Below are 27,323 nucleotides of genomic sequence, written 5' to 3'. Positions count from 1 at the left end.
ATTTATAATTACTTAAAATTATATTAATAATAAGGGCACTTTGTGCTTTTGTTCTTAATCATATTATATTACTATAGACATTTAAGAAAAATGAGAGGTTGCTAATTTAAACAGAAGTGCACACAAAAAACACACTTACACATGCACAGCAAAGAACTTGGCAAGCAGGGAACACAGTACTAGGTATTCAATAGCTTCTTAAAGTAAGATCTATTTTTAGCATATTTTGTACATTTATAAAATGCACTGCATATTTATGAATATTATCTATATATCACTTTGTGCAGAAAGCAGGACCTATATTTTTAACTCCATTTAAAGCTGAGAAAATGGAGACTGAGAGGTTGTGACCTTTTGAGATCACATAAGAAATAGTGGAGCCAGAAATTCCTCTAAATCCTATGCTCTTTATTTATTAAAAGATCACAAATTTTGTCAATGGATAAAGCTAGAATGTGAACTCAGGTCTTGGAATAGGGTCTAGTGGTCACTCAATAGTCACTCATCAAATTTTTTTTTATTGAAGTATAGTTGATTTACAATGTTCTGTTTCTCGTGTACAACAAATATATTCAGTTATATAAATATATTCCTTTTCATATTCTTTTCCATTATGGTTTGTCACAGGATATTGAATATAGTTCCCTGTGCTGTACAGTGGGACCTTGTTGTTTACCTATTTTATATATAGTAGTTTGATTCTGTTTATTCCAAACTCTTAATTTATCCCTCCTCTACCCTCTTTCCCCTTTGGAAACCATAACTTTGTTCTCTATGTTTATGAGTCTGTTTCTGCTTTGTAAATAAGTTCATTTGTACCATATTTTAGATTCCACATATAACTGATATCATATGGTTCTTGTCTTTCTCTTTCTGACTTACTTTACTTTGTATGATAATCTCAAGGTCCATTCATGTTGCTGCAAATGGCATTATTTCATTCTTTTTTATGGCTGAGTAGTATTCCATTGTGTATATATATATATATATATATATATATATATATATATACCACATCTTGTTTATCCATTCATCTGTCAATGGACACTTAGGTTGCTTCCATGTCTTGGCTATTGTAAATTGTGCTGCTATGAACATTGGGGTGCATGTATCTTTTCAAATTAGAGTTTCCTCCAGATATATGCCCAGGAGAGGGATTGTTGAATCATATGGCAATTCTGTGTTTAGTTTTTTAAGGAACTGTTTTCCATAGTGGTTGGACCAATTTACATTCCCACCAACAGTGCAGGAGGGTTCCCTTTCCTCCACACCCTCTCCAGTGTTTATTATTTGTAGACTTTTTGATGATGGCCATTCTGACTGGTGTGAGGTGATACCTCATTGTAGTTTTGATCTGCATTTCTCTCAGAATTATCAATATTGAACATCTTTTCACATGCCTATTGGCCATCTGTATGTCTTCTTTGGAGAAATGTCCATTTAGGTTTTCTGCCCATTTCTTGATTGGATTGTTTTTGTTGTTGTTATTATTGAGTTGTATGAGTTGTTTGTATATATTGGAAATTAAGCCCTTGTGGGTCACATCATTTGCAAATATTTTCTCTTATTCCGTAGGTTGTCTTTTCGTTTTGCTTGTGGTTTCCTTTGCTGTGCAAAATCTTGTAAGTTGGATTAGGTCCTATTTGTTTATTTTTGCCTTTATTTCTATTGCCTTGGGAGATGGACCCAAAGAAAACATTTCTATGATTTATGTCAGAGAACGTTTGCTTACATTTTCTTCTAGGAGTTTTACCTTATGTCTTATATTTAACTCTTTAAGTCTGTTTTGAGTTTATTTTTGTGTATGATGTGAGGGAGTGTTTAACTTCATTGATTTACATGTGGCTGTTCAGCTTTCCCAACAAAACTTGCAGAAGAGACTGTCTTTTCTCTATTGTATATTCCTGCCTCCTTTATTGAAGATTAATTGACCATAGGTGTGTGGGTTTATTTCTGGGCACTGTATTCTGTTCCATTGACCCATATCACTCATCAATTTTTTAATGAGTACCTGCTACATAGATACTGAGTGTTGATGCTCTTATAGTGAAGAAGAATGAGACCCTGCTTAGTCTTCATAATGCAGAGTGGGACACAGAGTTCTTAATGTACATATAATGCAGACTAGCATAGTACAGGGTGCTATAGCAAGGAAAAAATGAGCATCCATCCTAAGAAGTGGAAAGAGCAGATGATAAGCTGAGAACTGAAGACTTTTAGGTTCTAGAAAAGGAATAGAGGGGAAAGAGGAAATTCAGAACAAATGCCCCAAGATAAAAGAAAGCATGGCATCGTAGGAAACAATGAATTTCAGTAATGAGTGATAGTGATAGTATGAGTGGGAGTAGCGTTGTTGACAAGCAAGAAGTGCCATCTTACAAAGTTTAGACTTCAAATTGAGTTTTATGTGGAGCCATTGATGGTTTTTAAACAGGGTTGAGATATGACTGACTTGATTTGAATTTTAGAAGTATCATTCTGTTCTGATTAAACATGGCAAATTAAACACATGTGTTTCTCTCTATTTGCTCCTAAAATTCCAGTAACATGACAACAGATGAATTTTAAAAGTTTAAAAACCCAAAAGATCAAATAGATGGAGAAAGGAGACAACAGGAAATGAAATGACTACAAATATTTTGGAGGTGGAAAGCATACAAAGAGTGGTAACTGACATAACACAGATGAGAATGCAGAAATCTAGGCACTTGCAAGGGAAGAGCCTATAAGAAACAACATAATTCATAGTGCAAACCTGGAAAAACTCAGGAACTGGAGAAAAAGATTCCCTTGAGGACAATGGTAGAACTCTAAGGTAGACTCTGAACAGTTTAAAGTTAGTTTAATGTCACTTAAGTTCAGTTCTTTAGTACAGGATGATGTTTCTCTAATAGCATCTTTAATGGGATGATCTCTGCAACCCTGTACAGCAGGTTATTACCCATCCCCATGCCTATAGAATGCATAAGGCTTATAATCAGGAGAAATTATACTGGAAAGGATACCATGCATGATGTAATAAATGAGGGATGTCATCCTGAAAAGAGGGAGAGTGGGTGCATATCTCCAGGCTGAACATGGAGACTTCCATTCTCTCTAACTAGCAACCAGGCTTATATTTCCCAGAAAGGAGACTGGAAAATTAATCTCTGGAAAGCTTGAGCAGACAAAGAGACAGGCTCTACAGATACTGACATGGAAAGAGGCAATAAAATAGCTGGGCCTCCCATCCAATAATCCTACAGTGAACCCCACCAGTCAATAATCCCTACCGACATTCACAGAATTCCATTTAATGACAGTGTCTCACTCTTAAATCAATGAAGTGTTATTAGACATTTAAATATTGCCTCCAATATGTAAGACAGAGACATAATAAAGAGGAAAAAGAACTCCAAGAGAAATTTAGAAAGCAGAACAAAAATTTTTAAAAGAGAGAGAGAAAGAGAAAGAAAAGAAGCCAGTCAAAAAGGGGATATATGTATACATATTGCTGATTCACTTTGCTGTACAGTAGAAACTAACACAATACTGTAAAACGACTATACTCCAATAAAAATTTTTTTAAAAGCCAATCAATTTTTCAGGTAGTTATGAGAATTTTTTCTGTTTGTTTAAAAAGAAAACAATACTTTTATAAAATGGAACAAAAAACAAAGAAGAGTTCTTGGAAATAAAATATATGATTGCAAAAAATAGAGAAATCAAGAGAAAATCATTCAGAAAGAAGAAACTTCCCCAAAAATGAAATATAGTGTAAGTGTGATAAATTAGATTATGTTTTCAGAAAATATTTCTTCCTTTTCCCCCATAGAGTAGAGCATATTTTCCCACTCCATTGATGTTGGGCTAGGACTACAAGACCAAAAGAGTGTGTATAGAAGTGAGTGTGTTGTTTCCAAACCACAGTTTTAAGAGGCACATGAGTTTCTATTTGCTTTATTGAACATCTGCCATTTGAGAAGTCACTGGTCTAAGGAAGAGAAGAAGTACATGGAGCAGATGACCCTGATCTGCCAAGTCCAGCTGACTCTGGTCAAAATTTATGGAGCCCCAGCCAACTACGGACTAATGAGCAAGAAAATGAATACTTGTTTTTGCATAACACTGAGCTCTAGAGAAGTTTGTTATGCAGCATTATTGTAGTAATAACTAATGTAAAATAAAAATAAAAAATCAAAAGAAACAAAAAACATTCCATCCCGGAGTTTAAATGACCAGATAATAGAAGTTTCACAATGAGAGAAAAAAGAACATTAAGAGGGAGAATTTAGAAAAGAAATAATACAAGAAAATTTCCCAGAACTGAGTGACAAAAATTTGCATATTGAAAGGGTCCAATGATTACAAAAAGATCTACACTGAGGTAAATCTTATGAAATTTCAGAATATCAAGAATAAAGAGGAGAATAAAAGCTGCCATACAAAATAAATAGGTTACATATGACAAAATGTTGATCAGAATGGCATTGGACTTGATAAAGCAATGCCGAAATTAAGAATTCAATAAACAAATGTCTTTGAAATTAAAATTGAGAGGGTAAAAATTCTAATATAGAGTCATATAACTATTCAAACATTAAATCAAATGTAAGGGTAGAGTAATAGTATTTTTAGGCATGTAAGGACTTAAATATTTACTTTCAAAGCACCTTTTCTCAGAAAGTTATTAAAGAATATGCTCCAGTTAAGATGAGATAGACCTGAGATCCAAGACGTCAGAGCTCCAACATATAGGAGAAATGAAGAAAAAATCCAGAATAACAGCAAAGGAAAGTTCCAGAACAGCTGTGCAGCCAGTCTAAAAACTCTCAGTCCAAATTAGAGAAAAGCTCCAGGATGAATATCTTCATGGAAAATCATGGAGCTAATAGTTTACCTGATACTATTGTATGAGAGATTTTACAGGTCTTTTTGAGAGTTTGGAGGAGATATCAAAATAAGGACATAGAACATAAAGAAAAAAAATAAAATGAGACATAATAAGTCACAGAAAGAAAACAAGATCCTTTTGAAAGGACTGGGGTTTCCTTGAGTATATTTGCATACATAATATTTTTTACTTCATATTTGAATTATGCATAACACATGAATTAGTTTGAATTTCTTCAAAGCTAACTTAAAGATAATGTTTCAAGTGTGAGTAGTTTATTTGGAAAGTAAAGGAGACACTGGCAAGGGAAAGGGGAGGTGAGAGGAAAGGAAAGAAGCTCACAAAACAAGGGAAACCAAAAAGTAACTGCAAACTGTTTTCTGCACGCCATAAGGCTTCATACCATCAAAATAACTTTAAAACCTACTTTTTCCACTCAACATTATACTTTTGAAGATTTCTCCATGTATTCATGTTTCATTTATTTTATCTCTTGTGAGTTATCCCACTGTATAAATATATGAATCATAGCTTATTTATTTATTCCTTTTGTTGTTTCTATTTTTTCCATATTACAGTCAATGGTGCATTGTACATGACTTCTTGTGAACATTTATAAAAGGTGGAGTTTTGTTTTGTTTTCCGTTTTTGTTTTTAGCATAGATATTGGATTATTAGGTGTGATGGTTAATTTTATGAGTCAACTTGCCTAGGCTACAGTACCCAGATATTCGTCAAACATGTCTGGATGCTGCTTTGAAGGTATTTTTTAGATGAGATAAGCATTTAAATCAGTAGACTTTGAGTAAAGCGTATTACCCTCCATAATGTAGTTGGGCCTCATTTAAACAGTTAAAAGCCTTAAGAAAAAGACTGACCTCCCCTGAGGAAGAGGGAATTCCATCAGCAGACTGCCTTCAGATTTAAGCTGCAACGTCAACTCTTCCCTAGGTCTCCATCCCGCCAGCCTTCCTTACACATTTTGGACTTGCCAACCTCTATAAACACGAAGTAAGGCAATTTCTTAAAATTAAAGAATCCCTCTCTCTCTCTCTTTATATTTATAGTGTATATGAGCCATAATTGCTCCACATCTTTGCCAACAATTGGTATTGTAAGCACTTTTTAATTTTAGTCAATCTAGAAAGTGTGAAAAGATTTCACATTGATTTATGGTTTAAATTATCATTTCCCTGGTGACTAATGAGGCTGGTCATATTTGCATATGTTTGTTGGCTATTTGAATCCTCTTTTGTGAAATATCTTTTCAAGTCTTTTTCTCTCTTTCTTCTGTTTTGTCGTATGTGTTTTCATAATAAGTTTTATAAATTATATGTTTCAAAATTGAGCTTTTAAAAATTTTATAGCACATATATTTCCCTATTCTGTTAACTTACCTTGTACTCTCCTATTGGCTTTTTTTTTTTTAATAAATTTATTTATTTATTTATTTATTTGGCTGCGTTGGGTATTTGTTGCTGCATGCGGGCTTTTCTCTAGTTGCAGCGAGCAGGGGCTACTCTTTGTTGTGGTGCGTGGGCTTCTCATTGGGTGGCTTCTCTTGTTGCAGAGCATGGGCTCTAGGCACGCAGGCTTCAGTAGTTGTGGCACTTGGGCTCAGCAATGGTGGCCCACGGGCTTAGTTGCTCCGCAGCATGTGGGATCTTCCCAGACCAGAGCTTGAACCCTTGTCCCCTGCATTGGCAGGCAGATTCTTAACCACTGTGCCACCAGGGAAGCCCTCCTATTGGCTTTTTTAAGGAAAATTTTTTAAGTTTTATGTAGTTTTAACATATTTTCCTTTGTCATGACAGTTTTTGTGACTGCTTAAAAATCCTAACTTATTCTAAAATCATAAAGATATTTTCCTATGTCATGTTCTATAACAGTGCTATCTGAAATAGAACTTCCATATGATCCAGCAATCCCACTTCTGGGTATATTTCCAAAGGAAATGAAAACAGGATATCTCAGAGATACCTGCATTCCCATATTTAGTGCAGTGTTATTCACAATAGCCACAATGTGAAAACAACCTAAGTGTCCATCAGTGGCTGAATGGATAAAGAAGATGTGGCATATATATACAACAGAACATTATTCAGCCATGAGAAAGAAGGAAATCCTATCATTTGTGACAACATGGATGGACATTGAGGGCATTATGCTAAGTGAAATGAGTCAGAGACAGAGAAAGACTGCATGGTGTTACCTATATGTGGAATCTAAAAAGGCCAAACTCATAAAAACAGAATATAATGATGGTTACCAGGGGCTGAGGGTGGAGGAAATGGGGAGATGTCGAGATGGACAAGTTCTGGGGATCTAATGTACAGCATGGTGACTATAATTAACAATACAGTATTATATATTTGAAAGTTGCTGAGAGAGTAAATCAGATGTTCTCACTACAAAAAAGAAATGGTAATAAAGGGATGTGATGGAGGTGTTAGTTAAAGCAATGGTGGTAATCATTATGCAGTGTATATAAGGGTATCAAATCAGCGCAGTATACACCTTAAACTTACACAATGTTATATGTCAATTTTATCTCAATAGAGCTGGGAGAAAATAAAGAAATTTCTGCAATGATAGAAAAGTTCTTTATGTGTGTTAACCAATACAGTAGCCACTAGGCCACATGTGGCTATTAAGCACTTAAAACATAGCCGGTGAGACTAAGGAAATACTTTTAATTTTTTATTTAATTTTAATTAATTTAAATTGAAATTTGCATGTGACCAGTGGCTGCCATACTGGATAGAAATCATTCAGTTATGTTCTCAGACTATAATAGGATTAAACTAGAACTCAGTAACAGAAAAATAGTTGGGAAATCCCAAAATATTTGGAAGTTAATATACTTCTAAATAATACATGGGTCAAAGTAGAAATATCAAGATACATTTTTAAATATTTTGAACTAAATAAAAGAAAACACAATTTATCAAACTGTAGGATGCAGTGAAAGCAGTGCTTAGAGGTAAATGTACAGGATTAAATTCATATGTTTGAATAGAAGGAAGATCTAAAACCTAATCTACCTTAGCAAACTAGATACAGTAAATTAAGCCTAAAGCTAGAAGAAAAATAATAAAAACTAGAGCAGAAATCAATGAAATTAAAAATAGGAAGTCAATAGAGAAAAATGAATAAAACCAAAAGCTAGTTCCTTGGGGAAAAAAGTCAATAAAATCCATACATCTATCCTCACTACCAAGGAAAAAATAAACAAATGACTGGCACAATAAATGAAAGAGGAATCATTGCTACAGAACCCATAAAAAGAATAATAAAGGAACACTATGAACAATTCTATGGCCACGGACTTGATAATTTAGGTGAAATGTTCCTTAAAAGACTCAAACTAGCAAAACTCACATAAGGTGAATTAGATAACCTGACTATCCACGTATCTATTAGGGAAATGAATCGATAGTTAATAAACTTCCAAAAGGCAAAGCACAAGATCCATAGTTTCACTGGTAAATTCTACTAAATATTTAAGGAAGAAATAATACCAAGTCTCCATAATCTCTTACAGAAAATAGAAGCAGAGGGATAGTTTCTATCCCATTCTATAAGTCTAGAATTATCCTAATATCAATTCCTGATAAACTGATATAAATAACTGAACAGGTAAATAAATGGGAGAAAAGACAAATCTACCATGCAGAAGAATTCCAAATAATTTATGTAGTGATTCTGCCCTCAGGGAGGTGGAGCACATCTCCCCACTCCTTAAGTGTTGGTTAGTCACAGCAATTTCATTCCAAAGAGAACAATATGGAAAGGGAGGTGAGGGGTTGGGGGCAAGCCTTTGCAGGGAAGAAATCTGAAAAACGTTACCTCAGCCAAGTGATCAAGATTAACATCAAGAGTGGTAAGTCATGATAGTATGTACCCTTGACCTATGAGAGTGGCACTGGACCTTTGTGGTCTTCCTCTCCCCAAAACGCATAACTCAAAATTTAGTCATGAAGAACACATCAGACAATCCCAGTTAAGGCACATTCTACAAAATATAGCTGACACTTAAACATCAGTGGGGCTGGGCCGCCAACCCTCCTCACAGTGGAAAGTCCAAGTATAACTTATGGTCGGCCTTCTGTATCCACCATTCCAATTAACTGCAAATCATGTAGTGCTGCAGTATTCACCACCGAAAAGAAATCTGCGTATAAGTGGACCTGCACAGTTCAAACCCCTGTTGTTCGAAGGTCAGCTGTACCTAGCCAGTACTCCTCAAAATCGTTAAGGCCATCAGAAACACGGAAAGTCTAAGAAGCTGTCACAGCCAAAAGGAGCCTAAGGAGACATGTTCACTGAAGGTAATGTGGTGTCCTGAATGAGATCCTGGAACAGAAAAAGGGCATTACGTCAAAACGAAGGGTATCTGAATAAAATATAGACTTTAGTTAATTGTATCAATATCAGTTCATTAATTGTGACAAATGTACCATAATAATGTAAGATATTAGCAACAGGGGAAAGCAGGTGAGGTGCACAGGAACTCTCTGTACTATCTTTGAACTTTTCTATAAATCTAATACTATCCTGAAATGAAAAGTTTATTAAAAAAAACTTAATGGGGGGACTTCCCTGGTGGCGCAGTGGTTAAGAATCCTCCTGCCAATGCAGGGGATAAGGGTTCCATCCCTGGTCTGGGAAGATCTCACATGCTGTGGAGCAACTAAGCGTGTGCGCCACAACTACTGAGCTCATGTGCTGCAACTACTGAAGCCCACGCACCTAGAGCCCATGCTCCACAAGAGAAGCCACTGCAATGAGAAGCCCGCGCACCGCAACGAAGACCCAATGCAGCAAACACACACACACACACACACACACACACACACACACACACACAAAACTTAATGGGGATATCTTGAAAACTTCCTCTCAAAAGCTGGGTTGCCTACTCTCTCCAATTTTATTCAAAATTTTATTGGCAGTCCTAGCCAGTGAAATAAAATACGAAAAACAAGATGTATAAGGATTGAAAAGTAAGAAAAAAACAATATGTTTCTACACATAGAAAATGCAATTCTATAAAATTTTAGAATTATCAGGGTCATTGAATCTAAACTCATTCTACACAAATCAATTTTATTTTTATTTTTATTTTTAAACCAACTACACACAATTCAAGACCTCTTCATATGATGGAAAGGTGTTAAGACTTACATAAATGTTAGATATACCATGTCAGTATTTTTGAAGGCTCGATGTTTTCAGTTTTCCTCAGATTGATCTACAGACTCAATGCAACCCCAACACAAGTACCAGCAGGTGCGTTTGTGAACATTGAGATGCTGATTCTAAGATGTATATGGAAACGCAAAGAAACAAGAATGGTTATAACAAACTTGAAAAAGAATTACAGAATGAGAGGTTTGATTTGCCAGAAAAGAAGGCTTATAATAAAGCTACAGTAATTAAGGCAGTTAAGAATTGGTGCAAGCACAGACAGACACATAGACTAATGGAAGAGAAGAGAGTGTAGAAACAAACCCAATCTTATATAAGCACTCAAATTTAGACTAAGGTGGCACTGCAGAGGAATGAGAAAGGGTGGTCTTTTCAATAAACAGTCCTGGGACCATTGGTTATCCACATGGTAAACAAATGCAACTTGGCACCTACTTTCAATATTTCCTTTAGGGTAGGCCTGCCGATTAGTGTAGCTTTTATTCTTCATTCAATGATTACTCATTAAATGGCATTTTCCTATTTTTCTCATAAAATTTATAACTATCCTAAATTATTTTATTTATTTAATTGCTCTTTAATTACCTATCTTGTTTCCAGTATAGTATAAGGCCCTTGAGAGGAAGAATCTTCTCTATTCTGCTCCTATCATTGTACTTGGAGTATCTAGAACATTTCCTGGCACCATCAGAAGCTTTTTAATAAATAAATGAATGTGTAAATCTGCCAGGGAAATTCAGAGAGAAAAGAGCAGGTAATCCCTTGATCTGGCACTTGAATGAAGAGGAGGGGTTTAGCTGGGAGAGCCCGGGGTGGGGTAAAGGGTTGGAATATATTCCAGATGGAGAGTATAGCATGCACAGAATATGAATAAATGTGAGAGGGTATCACAGGGTGACTTTCTGAATGGGCCATCCCTACAGGCAGTAAATGGAAATGTTTGTTTAAAACAGTTTTATTTATTCAGTCACAAGTCTCAGATTACTTGTATTATTTTCTCTTCATTTTATGTATGAAAAAAAACTTGTTTCCCCACGAAAATAGCTCAGGATCCTAAGACTTATTCATTCTACCCACCCAACTCTCAACTTTTTCCAATTTAGGGCTGCACAAGCAGACGCTGTTCTGCTTACTTACATTACTTGGCGTTATTTAAATCAGTAGTTCTTGAAGTCAAGTGTGTGTGCCATGCTCACCTAGGTTTTTTGTTTGTTTGTTTGTTTTTGTTTTTGGTTGTTGTTGTCTAATACAGCTTTCTGGGCTCTCCTTTTGATAAAAGATTAAAAGAGAATGTCTGGGTAAGTTAGCTAGCTAGCTCCCCAGGTGTCTTAGCTCTGGCTGATATAACAAAGTACCATCAACTGAGCGGCTTAAACAACAATTTATTTCTCACAGTTCTGAAATTGGAGAAGTCCAAGATCAAGGAGACAGCTTCAGTGGCTGGTGAGACCCACTTCCTGGTCCATAGGCCACTGTCTTCTTGTTGTGTCCTCTTTTCCAAGGGCACTAATCTCATTCATGAGAGCTCTACCTTCATGACCTCTGAAAGGCCCACTTCTTAATCCCGTCATATTGGGGGCTGGGATTTAAACATTCAAATTTGGGAGACAGAAACATTCAGTCCATAACATGAAGTGAGTCAGATACAAAGCAAATGTGGGAACTACTGAATTCTAATCTAAACCCTTACTGATCAAAGTGTGGTCCACTCACAGCATTCACATCACCTGGGAATTTATCTGAAATTCTAAATCTCAGGCTCCACCCCTCATACACTTAATCTGCACTTTTACAAGATCCTAGATGATTCATATGAACTTTTAAGTTTGAGAAGTAAGCACTGGTCCAAACCACTGTGCACCTTAACCTGCAGCATTAGCATCACCTAGGAACTTGTTTGAAATGCAAATTATCTGGCTCCACCCCAGATCTACTGAATCAGAACCTCTCTGGATATGGGCCTACTGTGCAATCTGTTGTAAGAAACCCTTAACACTCAAGTTTGAGAACCACCAGATCCAAGCCATTATCCTTCCTTTAGCTGGGACAATTTCTAATTTTAAATCATTTACCACATGTGATTTTTAGCACCACAATTCTATTTTTAATGCCAGTGGAAACCTAGGAGGGTTAAAGAAAAAAAATAAAAGCCATAAAAATTTTTGGTAATACGTATGTATGGAACCATATGCTGCACTTATGGCAGTAATTGGAAGATTTCCTCTTTCCCCAAGCTGGAGATGTACTGGACGGGCTCTAGCTGAGTGAGCATAAAAGCCATAAGCTATTTGGCCATAAAACGTCCTTAGAGACATAACCACGATTTTTCAGTAGCTATTCTATTGAAGGTTTTACTCCCACTTTGACTTCTAAATTTTAAAACGCCTCCACTTCTGAAAAACATTTTTCAATGATTGCCAGAGTGAGGATAGGGTGAGCAGCCGCTTTATTTAAGGAAGCTACCAGAGGCTATCAGCTCCAGGTGTTTCTAAACCTTATGCAGGGCAGCCCTCAGTTTTATAAACACTGCAGGCAACGTAAGGCTTCCTATCTTTCTTCTTTTAAATAAAAGTCCTCAATACTGTATTTCAGTCCATTCCTAGGATCTGTTTCAGAGTCTCTACCACCGGAACACTTAAAAAGGCTTTTGTGGTTTGTTGAGGAAGTAAAACAAGATCGTTTTGGAGACCTTGTGTCTTCTTCCTCAGACTCACTCCTTCGTTTATACAAAAGCGTTTTCAGTCCTTTGTCGAGTTCTGAGTCATCCGTCCACTCTTTTTACTTCTAAAGTGGGCCGCTGGAGATCAACGACAATGATCTCCAGGTGTTAAACTCCCTCAGGGCGGGGGCAGGGAAGGAGGCTGATTCCCAGGCCCGCGCCTTCCAGGCTGGGGTCGGCCCCCTGGACAACCACCTCGTGCCTCTCCGTGCTCTGCCCCGGGGGCGTTCACCGCCGGCCTCGGAGGCCTGACCTTGAACCGCCTGGGTTCACAGCGGCTCTGGGAAGGCTCGCCGTCGGCCCCGGGTTCTCGGCTCCCCCGCGGCCACCAGGGGGCGGCCGAGCTCAGCGCCGCCCCGAGGAGGGGACGCCCGGGGAGAGGAAGTGCCCCGCGTTCTGGCCCGGCCCGCCGGGAGCGCAGACGGCGGCGGGCAGAGGCCTCCTCAGCCCGGCCTCCTCACCCCGGCCTCCCTAGCCAGGCCAGCCCTCGGCCCTTTCCCCGCCCCGCGCGGGCTGCGAGCGGCGGCGGGTTCCGGGTCCTGTGACCGGTCAGGCGCTGCGGCAGCGCGGCGGGGAGGGCGGCCGGCCTCGGGGAAGTTCCGACGGCCGGCGGGGGCTCCCAGGGCGCCGCGGGGAGGGTGCGTCCGGGCGGGGGCCCCGGCGCGGAGCCCGAGCTTGCCGAGAGCGGCCGGCCGGCTGAGCGAGGCCGGGGCGCTCATGGCGGGCGGCGGAGCCGGGGACCCGGGCCGGGGGGCGGCCGCCGCCACCGTGCCCGAGACCCGCGAGCACCTCTTCAAGGTGCTGGTCATCGGCGAACTTGGCGTGGGCAAGACCAGCATCATCAAGCGCTACGTCCACCAGCTCTTCTCCCAGCACTACCGGGCCACCATCGGGGTGGACTTCGCTCTCAAGGTCCTCAACTGGGACAGCAGGACGCTGGTGCGCCTGCAGCTGTGGGACATCGCGGGTAAGCGGGTGGCCCGAGCCGCGGACGCGCGGGGACCCCACGGCGGGCAGGAGGCGCCCCGTCGGGAGCCAGGGGCCGCTCGGCTGCTTTCGGTCTCCTTTCTTCTTTCTCTGTCCTCTGCCCGAACTCGCCTGCCCGTGTCAGTTTAGAAGAAAGGGACTAAACCACTTAGAAAGATGGAAAGGGATGTGGTCGCGTGGGCTCCAGGGGAATCAGGACAGTGGAACAGGCAGTAGTAGTCGGAGAATTTAAAAGCAGGACAAGGTAAATAAATGCATAAATGAATAAGCCTGGTTAGATGCCTCAGCTCAGTGTGTGGAGAGCTGTCTTGTTTTTAAGAGATGGAGGAGAGGCCCTGTGCTCCCGCGCTCTCACCTGACCAGAGGTGAGAAAGCCATGGGGGCTTTTCCCCGAAGTTTTAACTCTGAATCTTGGCAAGGAAGAGCGAAGGGCGGGGGCTGGCTCCTCTCATTCGCCTTAACGTTTCACAGGTGAGAACTGAGGTTAAGAGTGGTTGAACGACTTACCCAAAGCGACGCTCCTGGTTAGTGACACAACCAAGACTAGAAAGCAGGTTCCTTCTCGGAAGGTTTCTCATCGCCCACCTTGGGTCTGAGACACTTCCTTGTGAGCGAAACCCCATTCTTCATAGACCGTGCTCTCATTCCCGGGGCAGGCCACCCAGGCGAAGATTTGGGAAAGTTTCTCTTGAAACCGGCACCTAGCCCCACTCCTGCCTCCGCAACCGCAATATATTATTTCCCTGGCATTTGCTTTCAGTTGTCATTTGGGAGCATAATATCCCTGGTTGAGGGGTACCTATTCTCCTTGCTCTAATGTATGAAAACTTGAACTCTGGCTGGTGTCATGGGTGGGATGTGCACATGGAAAAAGACGTTAGCTTTGGGAAAATTTAAATATGGAAGTGGTACCAAGAGTTACCTTGTTCAGTCATCATCCATGTTAAGGTCAGTCTGCATTAGAGCGTTTGGATGGGAGCATGTTCAGGGTTGGAGAGACCGTCCTTCATCCTCCAGTTGCATAACAGAAGCCTGTAGGTGTGGCCACCCACCTGGTAGCAGAGTCAGCGGCACAGGTCTGTCTGCTGGGGAGTGCTCTTGTCATCAACAGCTTATTACATATGAGAAGGTATTGACGAATTATAACTTACATACTCATTTATTTCAGAACAGGCTTCTCTACTTCAGATATGAGAATAAATTGATGTATGTCACCTCAGAGAAAGGAGGATAATCAGCCTCGGGCTCAGCTTTTTGTTGTTCTTTTTGTTGGTTACAGAAAACCAAAAGTTCGTTTGAAAAGTCATCTTTTGAAGCCAGAGGCTTCTTTCGAAACACTTCCTGCTTTTTCATAGAGCACTTATGAATAATAGTATTGCTTCTCGACAAAGTCATGGATTCTAAAGGTTGCCTTACCATGTGATAGTCATTCTGCAGGAATCTTCAGTGTAGCCGTGAATTTCCATGAAGATGATTTTAAATCCCTGCCTAGGAGGATTGTTGACTTTGCCTTATTCTTCATGTAAAATAATGTGGTATTTAGCGATTAAATTATGATTGGGTCCTTCTGCAGGTAAATAAAAGATTTTTATGATACAGCTGTGTTTTTAAGCTTCAAGGAAAAAAGCTTATATTTGGAGACTTGGGAAAGCAAAAGCATGAGTAAGCGTTTTCTTCCTGGGTATCACCTCTTTTTTCATCCTTCTTGAAGAGATCTATTTAGCCAGAAAGGGGACATAGTCTTTACCAGACTCTGGTATATAGCGGCCTAGATGGAATATCCTTGCACTTTTGCCTAAATCCAAAGCTTGAGCTTTTCCAGGAAGGAAAGCAGACCTTTAAGATCTCCAAAAGGGATTCCATCCAGCAAGTACACACCAGCAATTATCAAGATTAGAGGTAAACTTATGCGATAACTGCAAATTATTAGGCTCATCTTTTAAATAAGGCTTTCAGTGTTAATATATAAGGAAACTAAGAGCAAAAATATTGTGGCTTTAACTTAAGGTTTAGGGAGCTACATCATTAACTAGGTTTGGTTTGAATATTTGAGCTACTAGTGAATCCTAGCTCATACCATTTGAATTAAGTAGTAATGGTGTAATGAAGGCAAATTGAAGGTCACTCCAAAAAGTTCCCCATGGCTAAACATATTTGCCTTATGTAGTAACAAAGTTGAATCATATTTAATTCTCAAAGGAGGGAAATAGTCCTTGATGGCAAAATAGTAGGTGGAGCTGGCCACTTGATAAGACTAACTTAAGGTGTGGTGTTACTACTATGTAGCTTTTTTGTTGTTGCTTTAGAGATGGGAAAGGTGCTAAAGAAATTATACTTGAAAGCTTTGGCAAGTGTGACAGGCAGGAGTTATCCACATGTTTTCTGTAAATGTGACCAGTCAGTTTAAGCTAAACACTTCAAATTGAGAACCATAGTGACTCTTGGTTACGGGCCTTACAAATCCTTATTACATCAAATGAATGTAGCTTTAAAATATAGATGCAATTTAATATAATTTTTGTGTTAGGCAATTGCTGTCTTTTACTTAATATCTGCTTTAAGACTGCTGCTCAGTACATACTGAAATATACTAAAATAGTGAAGTCTTCGATAAGATTTTAAAGAGAGTTTACCTAATGCATACTGAATTAGGATGCAGCATCTGATCTTCCTTTTAACGTGTATTATAGATGAATTAGTATTTGGCCCACTATTTATTATAAGCCTATTAGCAACTGTAGAATTTTCCAGGTAGGTTGAATGGCTGGTCTAGGCTAAATCTCTCTTTTTTTCTTAAGTTTGTCCATTTAGATCTAATATAATATAATTCAGTCTTCATGTATTCATTGTTTTTGTAGAGGAGGCAGAATTTTATCTCTGCCCTCCTAAAGCTTTCAGCTGGGCCTGAGAATTAATGTAAGACAGATTAATAGCAGAAATTTATTTAATACAAGCTTTATGTGACACAGGAGCCTTAATAAGGAAAGGAAGACCCCAAAAAGTTCAACCTAGTATAAATGCTTTTATACTAGGTTGAACAAAGAGAGGCAATTGTAGAAAAATAACCAAACTCTATGGGAGGCTAAAGGAAGACAAAAGTTATTTTAACAAGATCTGTTTCTATAGAATTCTCTCAGCTTGACTCCCCATCTCTGGTGATGAGAATGTGTCCTTCCTTCCGGTACAGGGAGGACATCTTTCACATGGGAGTTTTATCTCCCCATTTAAGGAAGAAGAAAGGGGAGATTAGAGCACCCTTCGTGCACTTGCTGTTTTTCAAGTGCCTTTAGTTCAAATAATTCTTATGCCAAAGTGGCATTTTGGGGGGTGGGCTATTCTGCCACCCTTCACTTTTAAGGATCAAAATTTCTTTATAAAAATCTGAGTAATACACCTTTGGGCCAAAGAACAAATCAGGAACAATGTATTCTGAATTCATGTAAATACTGTTTACCAAAGCATAAAATGCATGCTTGGAAGACGTTATAAATTCTATAAGCCATAGTTAGATTCACTTTTGTTTTTTGATTCACATCTGAAAATAGAATGTTGATCTGTCTTTCTTGTTCTCTCTTGCATATTGCCAATTACTGTATCTAGTGATCTCTTCTTGTCTTCTTTGATAACCCTCCAACTCTTTACGAGCAAGAGTCTGGAATATTATCTCTGATGCTTTCTTGACCTTCAGAGTATCTGTCAGTCAGGGAGTATTAATATTCAAGTTTTTTTTTTCTAAATATGAAGAAGCGGTGCTTTGAGAAATTAGTCTCTGTTATTTGTAGTCTCTGTCTTACCACTACAGTGACTGTCTTAGGGCTTATTGGGGGCCAATTGCTTAATAACTCATTTAAAGGAGTTAAAGAAAATCTTTGTTACATCTGACCCGTACAATCTTGCCATCTTCAGCCTTATTCTGGCTCAATTTCTGTGCTGAATTACAAGCAAAGCCTGTCCCATTTTACATCTTCAAATCTTCCTCAGTTCGTGAGTCCTGACACACCTTTGGGTGCCCCAGTATGGACTGTGCTTTCACAATTGCCCAGGCAGCAGGAGTTTCAGCTTAGCAACATATTTGTGTTATCGCACATGAAAATTCCCCTGATAATGATATGCCTGTTGCCTTTCCTCCTTTTGAATATGTTACCATTCTTAGTTGCCTCAGTTAGTCCAAGTAAGCTAAAAGGTGCTCAGGTTAGAGGTAGAGACAGCCAAGTGCTGATAAGCAGTACTGAAATTTGACTTGGCTCCCAGCCATTTGCCTAATCATTCTATTGTTTGAACTGGATTATAGGCTTTCAGAGACCCCATGGTGTAAATACAGGGAGGTTTGGTAAATTGACCAAGAAAACACAGGTAATCCACGGCACCTTACAGAGACAGGACTCGTGTCTCTGTCAAATAGCACAGTGTATTTTTGGTTCACTGGATTCAAAACAGTAGCATTAACTTTTCTCTAAATTTGCAAATGTTCTGGTCATTCCTATTTTAGAGCATATGACTCATATTTAAATAATTACCATCTCTTTATGTCATCAATCCAGAATTTCCAGTTCTTATACTTAATTATGAAGCATACCGCTTCCAAAGCAGACACTTTTTGATTGGCTGCATCACTTTTTTTGTACATTTTGAAAGACTGTTTCCAAACTGTGGACTTCTCTGAAGTTAACAAAGCTGTTTTATTGGTATATGGTTGCAGAGCACACCCTGGAAAAGCAAGGTAACAATTACAGATATTTGTCTGGTCTACTCTGATCTCATGGATTGAGCCTGAATGCCATGCGTTATTCCAGGGCTGCAATGTTATTTTCAGATATATTTTAGGAGAAATTTGATCCGTCATGTATATGTTATCCTGACCTTCCAACTTTCTTAAGCTTTTGATATATAAATTTTAATGATTCTTGTTCCCTTTTAAATTGTACTCAAGATTTTGTTTTTATTCAAGTGTGATGAGACCAACGCATCAGAAGACAATTGCCATTGAAAGAAATAGTTTGTTACTCATAGTTCCCAAGAGGAGGGACCATGCCATACCATGCAGGACCGTGTAGGGAAGCACCAGGGTCATTCAGGAGGCAGAAGGAGCTCGGAAAAAGCAAAGCGAGGGCTAGAGCCTTTACCGTGGTTTTTGCAGGAAGGAAAGGACAAGGCAGTGTAGGCAGGCTGAGCAAGCTTAGGATTGGATAGTTTGAGGGATTGCAGTTTGCTCTGGGCTATAGGGATGGTCCCTAGTTGTCTAGTACCTGGCCATGGGGTGATTCAGGGCAGGAGGATAATGTCCTGGGCTGCAGGAGCCTGGAAGAAGAAAGCGGGTAGAGGATAAGGACTCAGGATTGGTTGGTTTGCATATCGAAGACATGCTCTCAGCAAGTTGTTTGCTCTCTCTAAGAACTAGCTAACCCTAGAAGGGGCAGTCCCTCCCCTGGTCCACAAGGCCCCAAGATGTCAAAGCATCATAAAATATAGAAAATAAAAAACCTATTAATGCATATTTCTAAGCACTTATTAAAATAGATTGAGAGAAAGCACTCTTCCAAACAAGAAAACTTTGAAGACCTTTGATTTGGAGGCCAAGAATAGCGTATCCTCAAAATAGTGAGGATTTCACATTTAATCAACACTTAAGTAATAGAGAGTGGGCTAAGTTGACAAGTTTAAGTTGTATTATGGTTGTAGAGATCTTGGATGGTGAAAAAAGTGCTGACATATGTGGGGAGATTTCTGAAGGGTGAGACAAAAGATCAAGAAAAAGTTGCTTTAGAATTCTACTCAATTATATTTTCAAAAGAGCTTTTTGCACTTTTTGCAATCGATGCTAGAAACATGTGATTTCTTCACTCTTATTTTGAGAGACAAACCGCATAAAAATAAATGGATAACAGGGCTTTAGTTTAAGGCTCTCTGTTGGTCTTTCTAATTGACAGATGATCTTACATTCTCTTCTTCCCCATTCTTTTCACTCACTTCTACCCAGATATTTTCCTCAGGCATCTTCCGTAGTGATTTTTGATTGCTTTGAAGTTAAGCTAAATATATTGGGGTTTTTAGTGTGATTATATGGGACCTCCTCCGTCAGACTCATCTGAGGTGCTTAAAAGGCAGATTCCTTAACGTCAGCTATAAGCAGAATTGGCTTCATCTGTCAAACATCCCCAAACATCATGGTTTAACAAGAGAGAAGTTAAGTCTCTCACCTACTAAGTCTGTAGTTGAGCAGTCCACGGCTGGTGAGCAGAACCGTTCATTCTTCCTGGACCAAAGCTGACATTTCACCACTCAGCTATTCCCTGGCCATATTCTTTGTCTTTGTGGTCCAGTCAAACTATTATGACTTTGGACACAAACCAAAAAGATATTTTGATTTTTTTCCTTCCTTTAAATTGATTAAAGTCAGGTGTTATTTTTATAGTCACCACAGAAGATGTAAATAATTGAATAAAAACAGACCTTACACTGTGACCTAAATGCCACAGAAGACTGCTCATTTCAAATTAGCAAAAAGAAAAATCCAGACTCTGAACTGGCATGTATTTGGGAATAGGTAATTTTGAAGACTACTTAGTGATACTGCTACCATCTCAAAAGGAGTTTGTTTTCCTTTTAGTTTAGGTATTTAAAAAATTTTTCTTTATTCAGTTTTGTTACTCTTTTGCTTGACAGAAGGTGGTATGAGCAAAAATGGTGCTTTGTACATGATTTAAATGGCAGCTTTGCCTCTTCCCCTATAAAGCTTATTTTTCCAAGTGGAAATACATTTCCAAATGTAAGCATAGAATCCCAGAGTTAGGAAATTTTGGTATTTGACCCTCTTACATAATAAGAGTTAACATTTATTAAAAGCTGTTTAATAGTCACTGTCATTCAATTTACTTTTATTCTCATTTATACTTACGATAATCTGGAGAAATGAGAATGATTCTCAGTTTACAGTTGAGTAAACTGAGACTCAGGAAGATTAAGGGATTTTCCTAAGGTCTGTACACCTGTAACTTGCAGAGTTAGGGCATGGATCCAGATATTTTTCATTCCAAAGGTTTCATTGTCATGTTATATTATCTCCCTCTCATCTACACATGATAAAAAGGAAAACCAGACAAATGAATGGTATTGTGTAAAATCATGTGACTCCTTTTACCTTCTTCATGGTACAATATTAAAATATGAAATACAGTACATATCAAATCCAAACTCATATGGTGCTAATTTGATGCATTAGCTTTTAGACTTGTTGTATCTGTGGAGAATACAGCCACTTGCTTTATGGAAAATTGCATAAGCCAGTGGGGGGAAAATGGGCAACTAGCAATACGGTCTGTTTTTAGTTACATTGTTTTATTGGTCAGTATTATGGTAGTTCTTTCATGTAAGAAAGTGTTTTTTCTTCTAACAATACCTATAGTTTTAGCATGTTAAATATTTAAGTGTAATGCTGGGGCACGTTTATAAGGGTTTTATAAAGTAGTAGTATAATGAGTCGTTAACTAGATGCCCTAAAAACAACAAAAACCTATGTGACTACAAATTGTAACCTCTTACATATAAAACCCAAGACCCATTATGACATCACATTATTACCTGTATCAAGCTATAAAAATTTTTAGTGGATAGATAATTATCCTTCTAGAACCAATGACTGGACTTAAATTAAATTTTGACTGGGTCTTGATCTGTTACCCACCACCCACACAAGCTTGTTAGAAGCGCTTCATCTCTGAACTGCACACTGAATTTTAAGGATTTGTTTTTAAAGGACTTTATACGCACTGACTAGAAACTATACATTTTCTCCCAATCACCTTGAGCAAGAATATGTAGCTCAATAATTCTTGGTGGGAAAAGATAAGCATTTATACTTGGAAAGCTAAGCACTAATTGTCCTATTGCTCAGATTTATTTTTCATTGTGTAATTTATATTTTGAGTTTCAAATAACATTAAGAGACATTTAGAATGTTTATCAAATGGGGGCATGAACATAAAATACTGAGACAAACGTTTAAAAAATAAAACCAGTGATTAAAATCATAAGAGAAAACATCTCTGGCCTGTGTTTCTGATAGCAGTTCAAAATGCAGTACTTTCCTTTTCAAATCAGAGAGGAAATACTTCCCTTTTCAAAATTTGCATGCGCTATAAAGAGATAAGGCACACTGTTTTGTGGGGTTTTTTTCCTTGATTGGAATATGTATTCCTGGAAATATACTAAATTATCTCAACTCCTTTTCAAAGCCATTAGTGTTGGATACTCCAAATATTAGATAAGCATTTTAATCCTTTTGCCAGCATATGTACCTTACAGGTCATCCATTTCAGTATGTAAAAGTCGTGCATTTTTAAATGTCTTCGAGTCTAGATGACTAACACTGTGCTCTTTTTTTCCCTTTCTCATTGCCAAGATATCTAGCTATAATCAGGGTTCCTTCTTCCAGAGAAGGAAGTAACACATCTTTTTAAAGGATAACGCATTTCAGAGCCATTTGGAATATTCAGGCAATGTGTCCACAGCAATATGGATGAAAAACCCTGTCCCTAGAATCAGCATAACTAACGCAGTCAGCAGTGGGGCACTTCCTTAGCTGCTGTGGTAAAGCACGAGGGGACATAGAGCAAGGCTGTAACTTTTGTAGCAGGGCTGTGCTGTCCTGAAGGAAGGTCACTCCCAGGCTCATCGTACCTTGGATCTATTTGGAAACACAGGGCCATGTGGAGCAATATATACTGCAGAAAATACTTGGCTGACAGATCAGACAGTACATTTGATGACAAGTCAACCTAAGAAATTTGAGTAATGTCATCTCCCTGGGATTTTATTTTCTCATCTATAAAATAAGAGAGGTTGGACTAGATGATCTGGAGTGTCACCTTCCAGTTACAATGTTGTCCGTTACAGTGTTTTGTCAGGAAAGCATAAAGTGGTCCCTCCCCTTCCTGTAAGAGAAGCTTACAGCTCTGGTCACAGAAGGTGGTGTTGCTTAGCATTCTCCCCACCCTGTCTGAACTACTTCTACAGACCTAGTAAGAGGGAGGTCTCCCAGGTTCTGCTGAGTTTCCATACTGCTACACGCTTTAACTCTATACACACACGGCATGAAACAGAACATGTGCAGCTGTCTTTACATTTAATAACTCTAGACTTTCCCTTCTACCCAGTCCACTCCCGTCACAGGACACAATCCAGGAGCATTCAGCATGGCAGAAACCTCCTGCTTTTATATATGTATTTGCGGAAAGTAGAATCCTAGAATAATAAAGAGTTCTTAGGCTAAACTTAAAATGGTTGATTGGCTGCCCCCTCAGAGTATTTTTTATTTTCTTTTCTAAAATTAAAAAACAAAAAAAATCTAAGAGTCTGTGGAATTCTAATGCAATTCTAGTTTGGATGTGAAAGTCTTTCCCATTTGTTTGATCCTTAGCCCTTCTTTGAACCTAGGAAGGGCTGACTTCTGATGTGCTGTGAAAGGGGAAGTAGGAAAATTTGTGTTTCTCCTGGGGATGACTCAGAGCTACTGGGAAACTGCCTCGAGCAGTTAACATGGCTTTGACTTGGCTGGCCACCCCCATGGGCGTGCAACCTGAAAGTCACAGCATGGAAATAAAGTTTATGAAGATACTATATTTTCATGATGAGTTAGCATTTGAATGGCATTTCTTGATAATGTATCTTTCAAAAAGACTCGTAAGATTAGCTCACCTCAATGAATAACAAACATCCCCTTGTTTGATACCATAATATGCTCTTTGTATCCCTGATTATACCTGACACATCATGGTATCATTTTGTCTCTTTCCTCAAATAGACTGTGAGATCCTTAAGATCATATTCACTGTTTCGTTATTTTCATCAGTGTCTAGCACAGTGCCTGGTATATAGGAGGAACCTAATACATATTTTTTAGTTGAGATCAGATCTAGATAGAAGAGATAAAAAGATATTTGGGAGTTGTACCAGCCAAGATAGACTAGGTTATGTTGGGGGGTCAACAACATTAAGATGATTATTTCTTGTGCTTTTTACTTGTCCACAGTGGGGAACAGAGGTGGGAGGGATGGTGAGGAACGTGAGGATGATTTTTCACTGGAGCCACTTGAAGACCCAGGCTAACAGAGGCCCTACCATCTGATACTATCATCTCCAAATTGGGGTCCCGCCTTATTGCTGCAGGACAAGTGATTCTGCTGGGAAGCAACGCTTGCGTTCACATTTCATCGGCCAGGACTGGTCCACGGACACGACTGATTTAGTGGGGGCAGAACGCTGTGCTCCTCCCTGTGTTTAGAAGTGGAGGAGGATGGAATATCCATGAACATTGGTTTTGTTTTCCACTGGAATCCTTTGTTTTAGACAATAATAAAGGAATAGCTAAAATTACCCAAAGATACAGGATGCAACTCATACTCTAGTAGCAAAGTTTACTTTACTTCCCAGTTTAACAACTGAAAGAGCTTAGCAAATCGGTGCATTTAAACCTTTAAAACAGCATAGTTAAATCTAGGTTTCAGCTTGTTAGGTTTTTGGAGAAAAACCTTTAATTTTATGTTGAGATGATTATTTTAAATGAATTCGTCTTATCTTCTCCACTCCCTAATTAAACTTCATATGTTTTAGAAACTTTTGTTTTTTACTTTTTTTTACCAGTTTGAGAATATCTCTGAAGCATTAATGGATTACTTTTGAATTTCAAAAAAGAGATTATGAACTCAGTAGAATAGGAAATATATTTTATTATTCTTTTGGAGAATAAGCTAAATGCATGGACTTGGCCTTGTGATGCTGGGTCATTTACATTTGATCCCCATTGCTGTCTAGATTTGGTGATTGCAGAATCTTTAGAAAATCATTTTAGGATTAAATTTATAATACAGAAACCTAAAACATCAGAAGTGAGAGCTGGGTGGAACTTTGATGACCCCTAAAGATCTCTAAAGACAATTAGCTGATTTAGGCAGAGAAAGTTATTTCCTGGGGTAACTTGACTGTTGGGTGCTTGCTATTTGATTCTCTAATACAGTTGTGCTTTCCTCAAGTTCATTTTCCTCTGCAAGCTGTTTTCACCACTACAAGGTACAACACATAACTAGCTAATAGTTTAAGTCTTTGCCATGTGTAATTGGCACCATTTACAAAAGGATACTCAGGCTTTCATCGTGCAATACATTTATTGAGCACTTAATGATAATGCTTAGCTAATAGTTATTCAGTGTTTACTGTGACCTGGCTTTTTACACTCTTTGAACTTGAAGTATAACCTACATGCAGAGACCTTAAGTGTATACCTTCATGAATTTTTATATACCACTTCCAGTTCAAGGTATAGACTGTTCCTAACCCCCTAGAACAGAAATCATTCACTTCTTTCTGTAAACTTCCTGATAGCAATTATTCTAGGTTTTGTGAGCCACTTACTCTCTGTTGCAACTACTCAACTCTGCCATTATAGAGTAAAAACAGGCATATAATACATGAACGGATGAGGATGGCTATTCTCTAGAATTTTATTTAGCTGGATTTGGCCATGAGCTATAGTTTGCCAAACTCAGCCCTAAAAAAATCCCAGGCAGGCATTTTACATTTAACCCTTCCAGTGACCATATGAGGTAGGTATTATTTTTTATAACTTTATTGTTGTGTAGTTAACATACAATACACTGTACAATTTTATAAGTTTTGACATAAGTATACCCTTGTGAAACATTACTATAATCAAGATTGCAAATATTTTCATCACCTGAAAGCCATTTGCTCCAGCTCTTTTGTAATCCATCCTCCTGCCTTGCCCAAGGCAATCATTGATCTGCTTTCTCTTACTGTATCACTATAGTTTCTGATTTTTTAGAATTTGATATAAAGGGACTCATAGTATTACCTGTTCTCTCCTTGGTCTGGCTTTTTTGACTCAGCATAATTATTTTGAGATTCATCCATGTTGTTACTTGTATCCATAGTTCCTTTCCTTTCTATTGTTAAGTTGTATTCCATTGTATGGATATACCATAGTCTATTCATTAGTATGTAAATAGACATTTGAGTTGCTTCCAGTTTGGGACTATTAAAAATAAAGCTGCTATGAGCATTCATGAACATGCCTTTTTATAGATGTGTGTTTTCATTTTGTTTGCAAATACCTAGGAATGGAATGGGTTTGTTGTATGGTAGGTATATGTTTACATTTTTAAGAAAGTATCAAATTGTTTCCCAACATGGTTGTTCTATTTTAAAGTATTATTCTTACCAGCAGTATATGAGAGCTCCAGTTGTTCCACATCTTCACCAACACTTGGTATAGTCAGACTTTTTAATTATAGCCATTGTTGTGGGTATAAAGGATCAGCTCATTGTGGTTTAAATTTGCATTTCCCCAATGGTTAATAATTTTGAGCATCATTTCTTATGCTTATTTATCATCATATAAATTCTTTGGTAAACTGTTCCAATCTTTTGCTTACTTTATTAAATTTTTTTAATCTTCTTACTTTGGAGTTTTGAGAGCTCTTTATATTCTGAGAACAAATTTTTTTAATCAGGTACAGGATCTGTATTTTTTTTTCTCCCAGTTTGTGCCTTTACTTTTCATTTGCTTAACAGTGTAATTGGCACTGTTTTGATTTGTCACATATGGTGATGTTAGAAAGCACACCCTCTGCTGCTGAGACTGTCAGGGAGCTTCGAATCCTGGCTCTGAAACCTAAGGAAATGGATATTCTAAGCCACAAGGTCCTCCTCAAAAATGCCTTGCCACATACATTTCTGGTTTTCTTCTGCTTTAACAAGAAAGTTAATATGAATACAGACTTGAATATGCTTTAGCGTGGTTGGTAAAAAGAAATATTTGAAGGGATTTATAGATGATTCTATGAACAAAACAAAAACAAAAGCCACTAGAGCTTAATAGCTCTTTATAACTTCTGGATTTCTGTACGTTTACTAGTTTGGCACCCCACCCTCTATTCTAAATTAAAGGGGAAAACCATAAAATAGTGGGTTTGCATGTCTGCCTTCTTACAGGAGAGCAGTCTTGCATTTTGAATCGAAAGCGGGTTTGGCTGGAGATGTGAAGGAAAAAGGAGTTAAGAACATGAGTTCCTTTATCTCATGTTCAGTCCTAATCTTTTTGACTCACATTTTACCCACCACACTTATCTCCTTCCTGCAAGTCTTATTTTCTTCTATTCTTGTCTCTTCCCTCCACTCCCAACTTTCTTTTTTCTTTTAGTACCTCTCTTCTCTTAGACCAAGAAGAGTGGAGGGGGAAATGATGGACTCTGTAGCTTTACGAACTGTCATCTCGGTGTTTATGGAGAATGTGGGGTACATGCACAGAACATAAAACTGGGTAACTGTGTACTCGGACCACATGATCAGCCGCTTCTGCTTTGTGGTTCGTGGTTCTGTGTGTATGTCCTCAATCCTACCAGTTTACGGTGCTATGGAATGACAGATATGTGTTTATAGCATTATTCTTAGGGTCAGAAGGATTATAACTAAATATCGCCTCTGTCCAAAGTATAAGTTTTAAATCTCTTATTATACTTA

General features: G+C 38.4%; 1 protein-coding gene across 2 annotated transcripts in view; it reads left to right on the top strand.

Moving 5' to 3' along the window:
* The first annotated feature begins 13,147 nt into the window (after nt 1-13,147).
* The window catches only part of RAB32 (RAB32, member RAS oncogene family), a 37,526-nt gene continuing 23,350 nt past the window's right edge, over nt 13,148-27,323 (top strand). Inside the window, exon 1 of one of the 2 annotated variants that reach the window (XM_082474973.1) lies at nt 13,148-13,770. In XM_082474973.1, the coding sequence (XP_082331099.1) occupies nt 13,521-13,770 (250 nt within the window). In that variant the 5' untranslated portion in view covers nt 13,148-13,520. The remainder of the gene's footprint in view (nt 13,771-27,323) is intronic. The other variant, XM_082474974.1, reaches the window with a different exon arrangement.

This window comes from Balaenoptera physalus, assembly GCF_965194825.1.
Source record: "Balaenoptera physalus genome assembly, chromosome: 9".
NCBI lineage: Eukaryota > Metazoa > Chordata > Mammalia > Artiodactyla > Balaenopteridae > Balaenoptera > Balaenoptera physalus.
The sequence above is the reverse complement of the archived record's forward strand: the minus strand, read 5'-3'. Positions and strand labels throughout refer to the sequence as shown.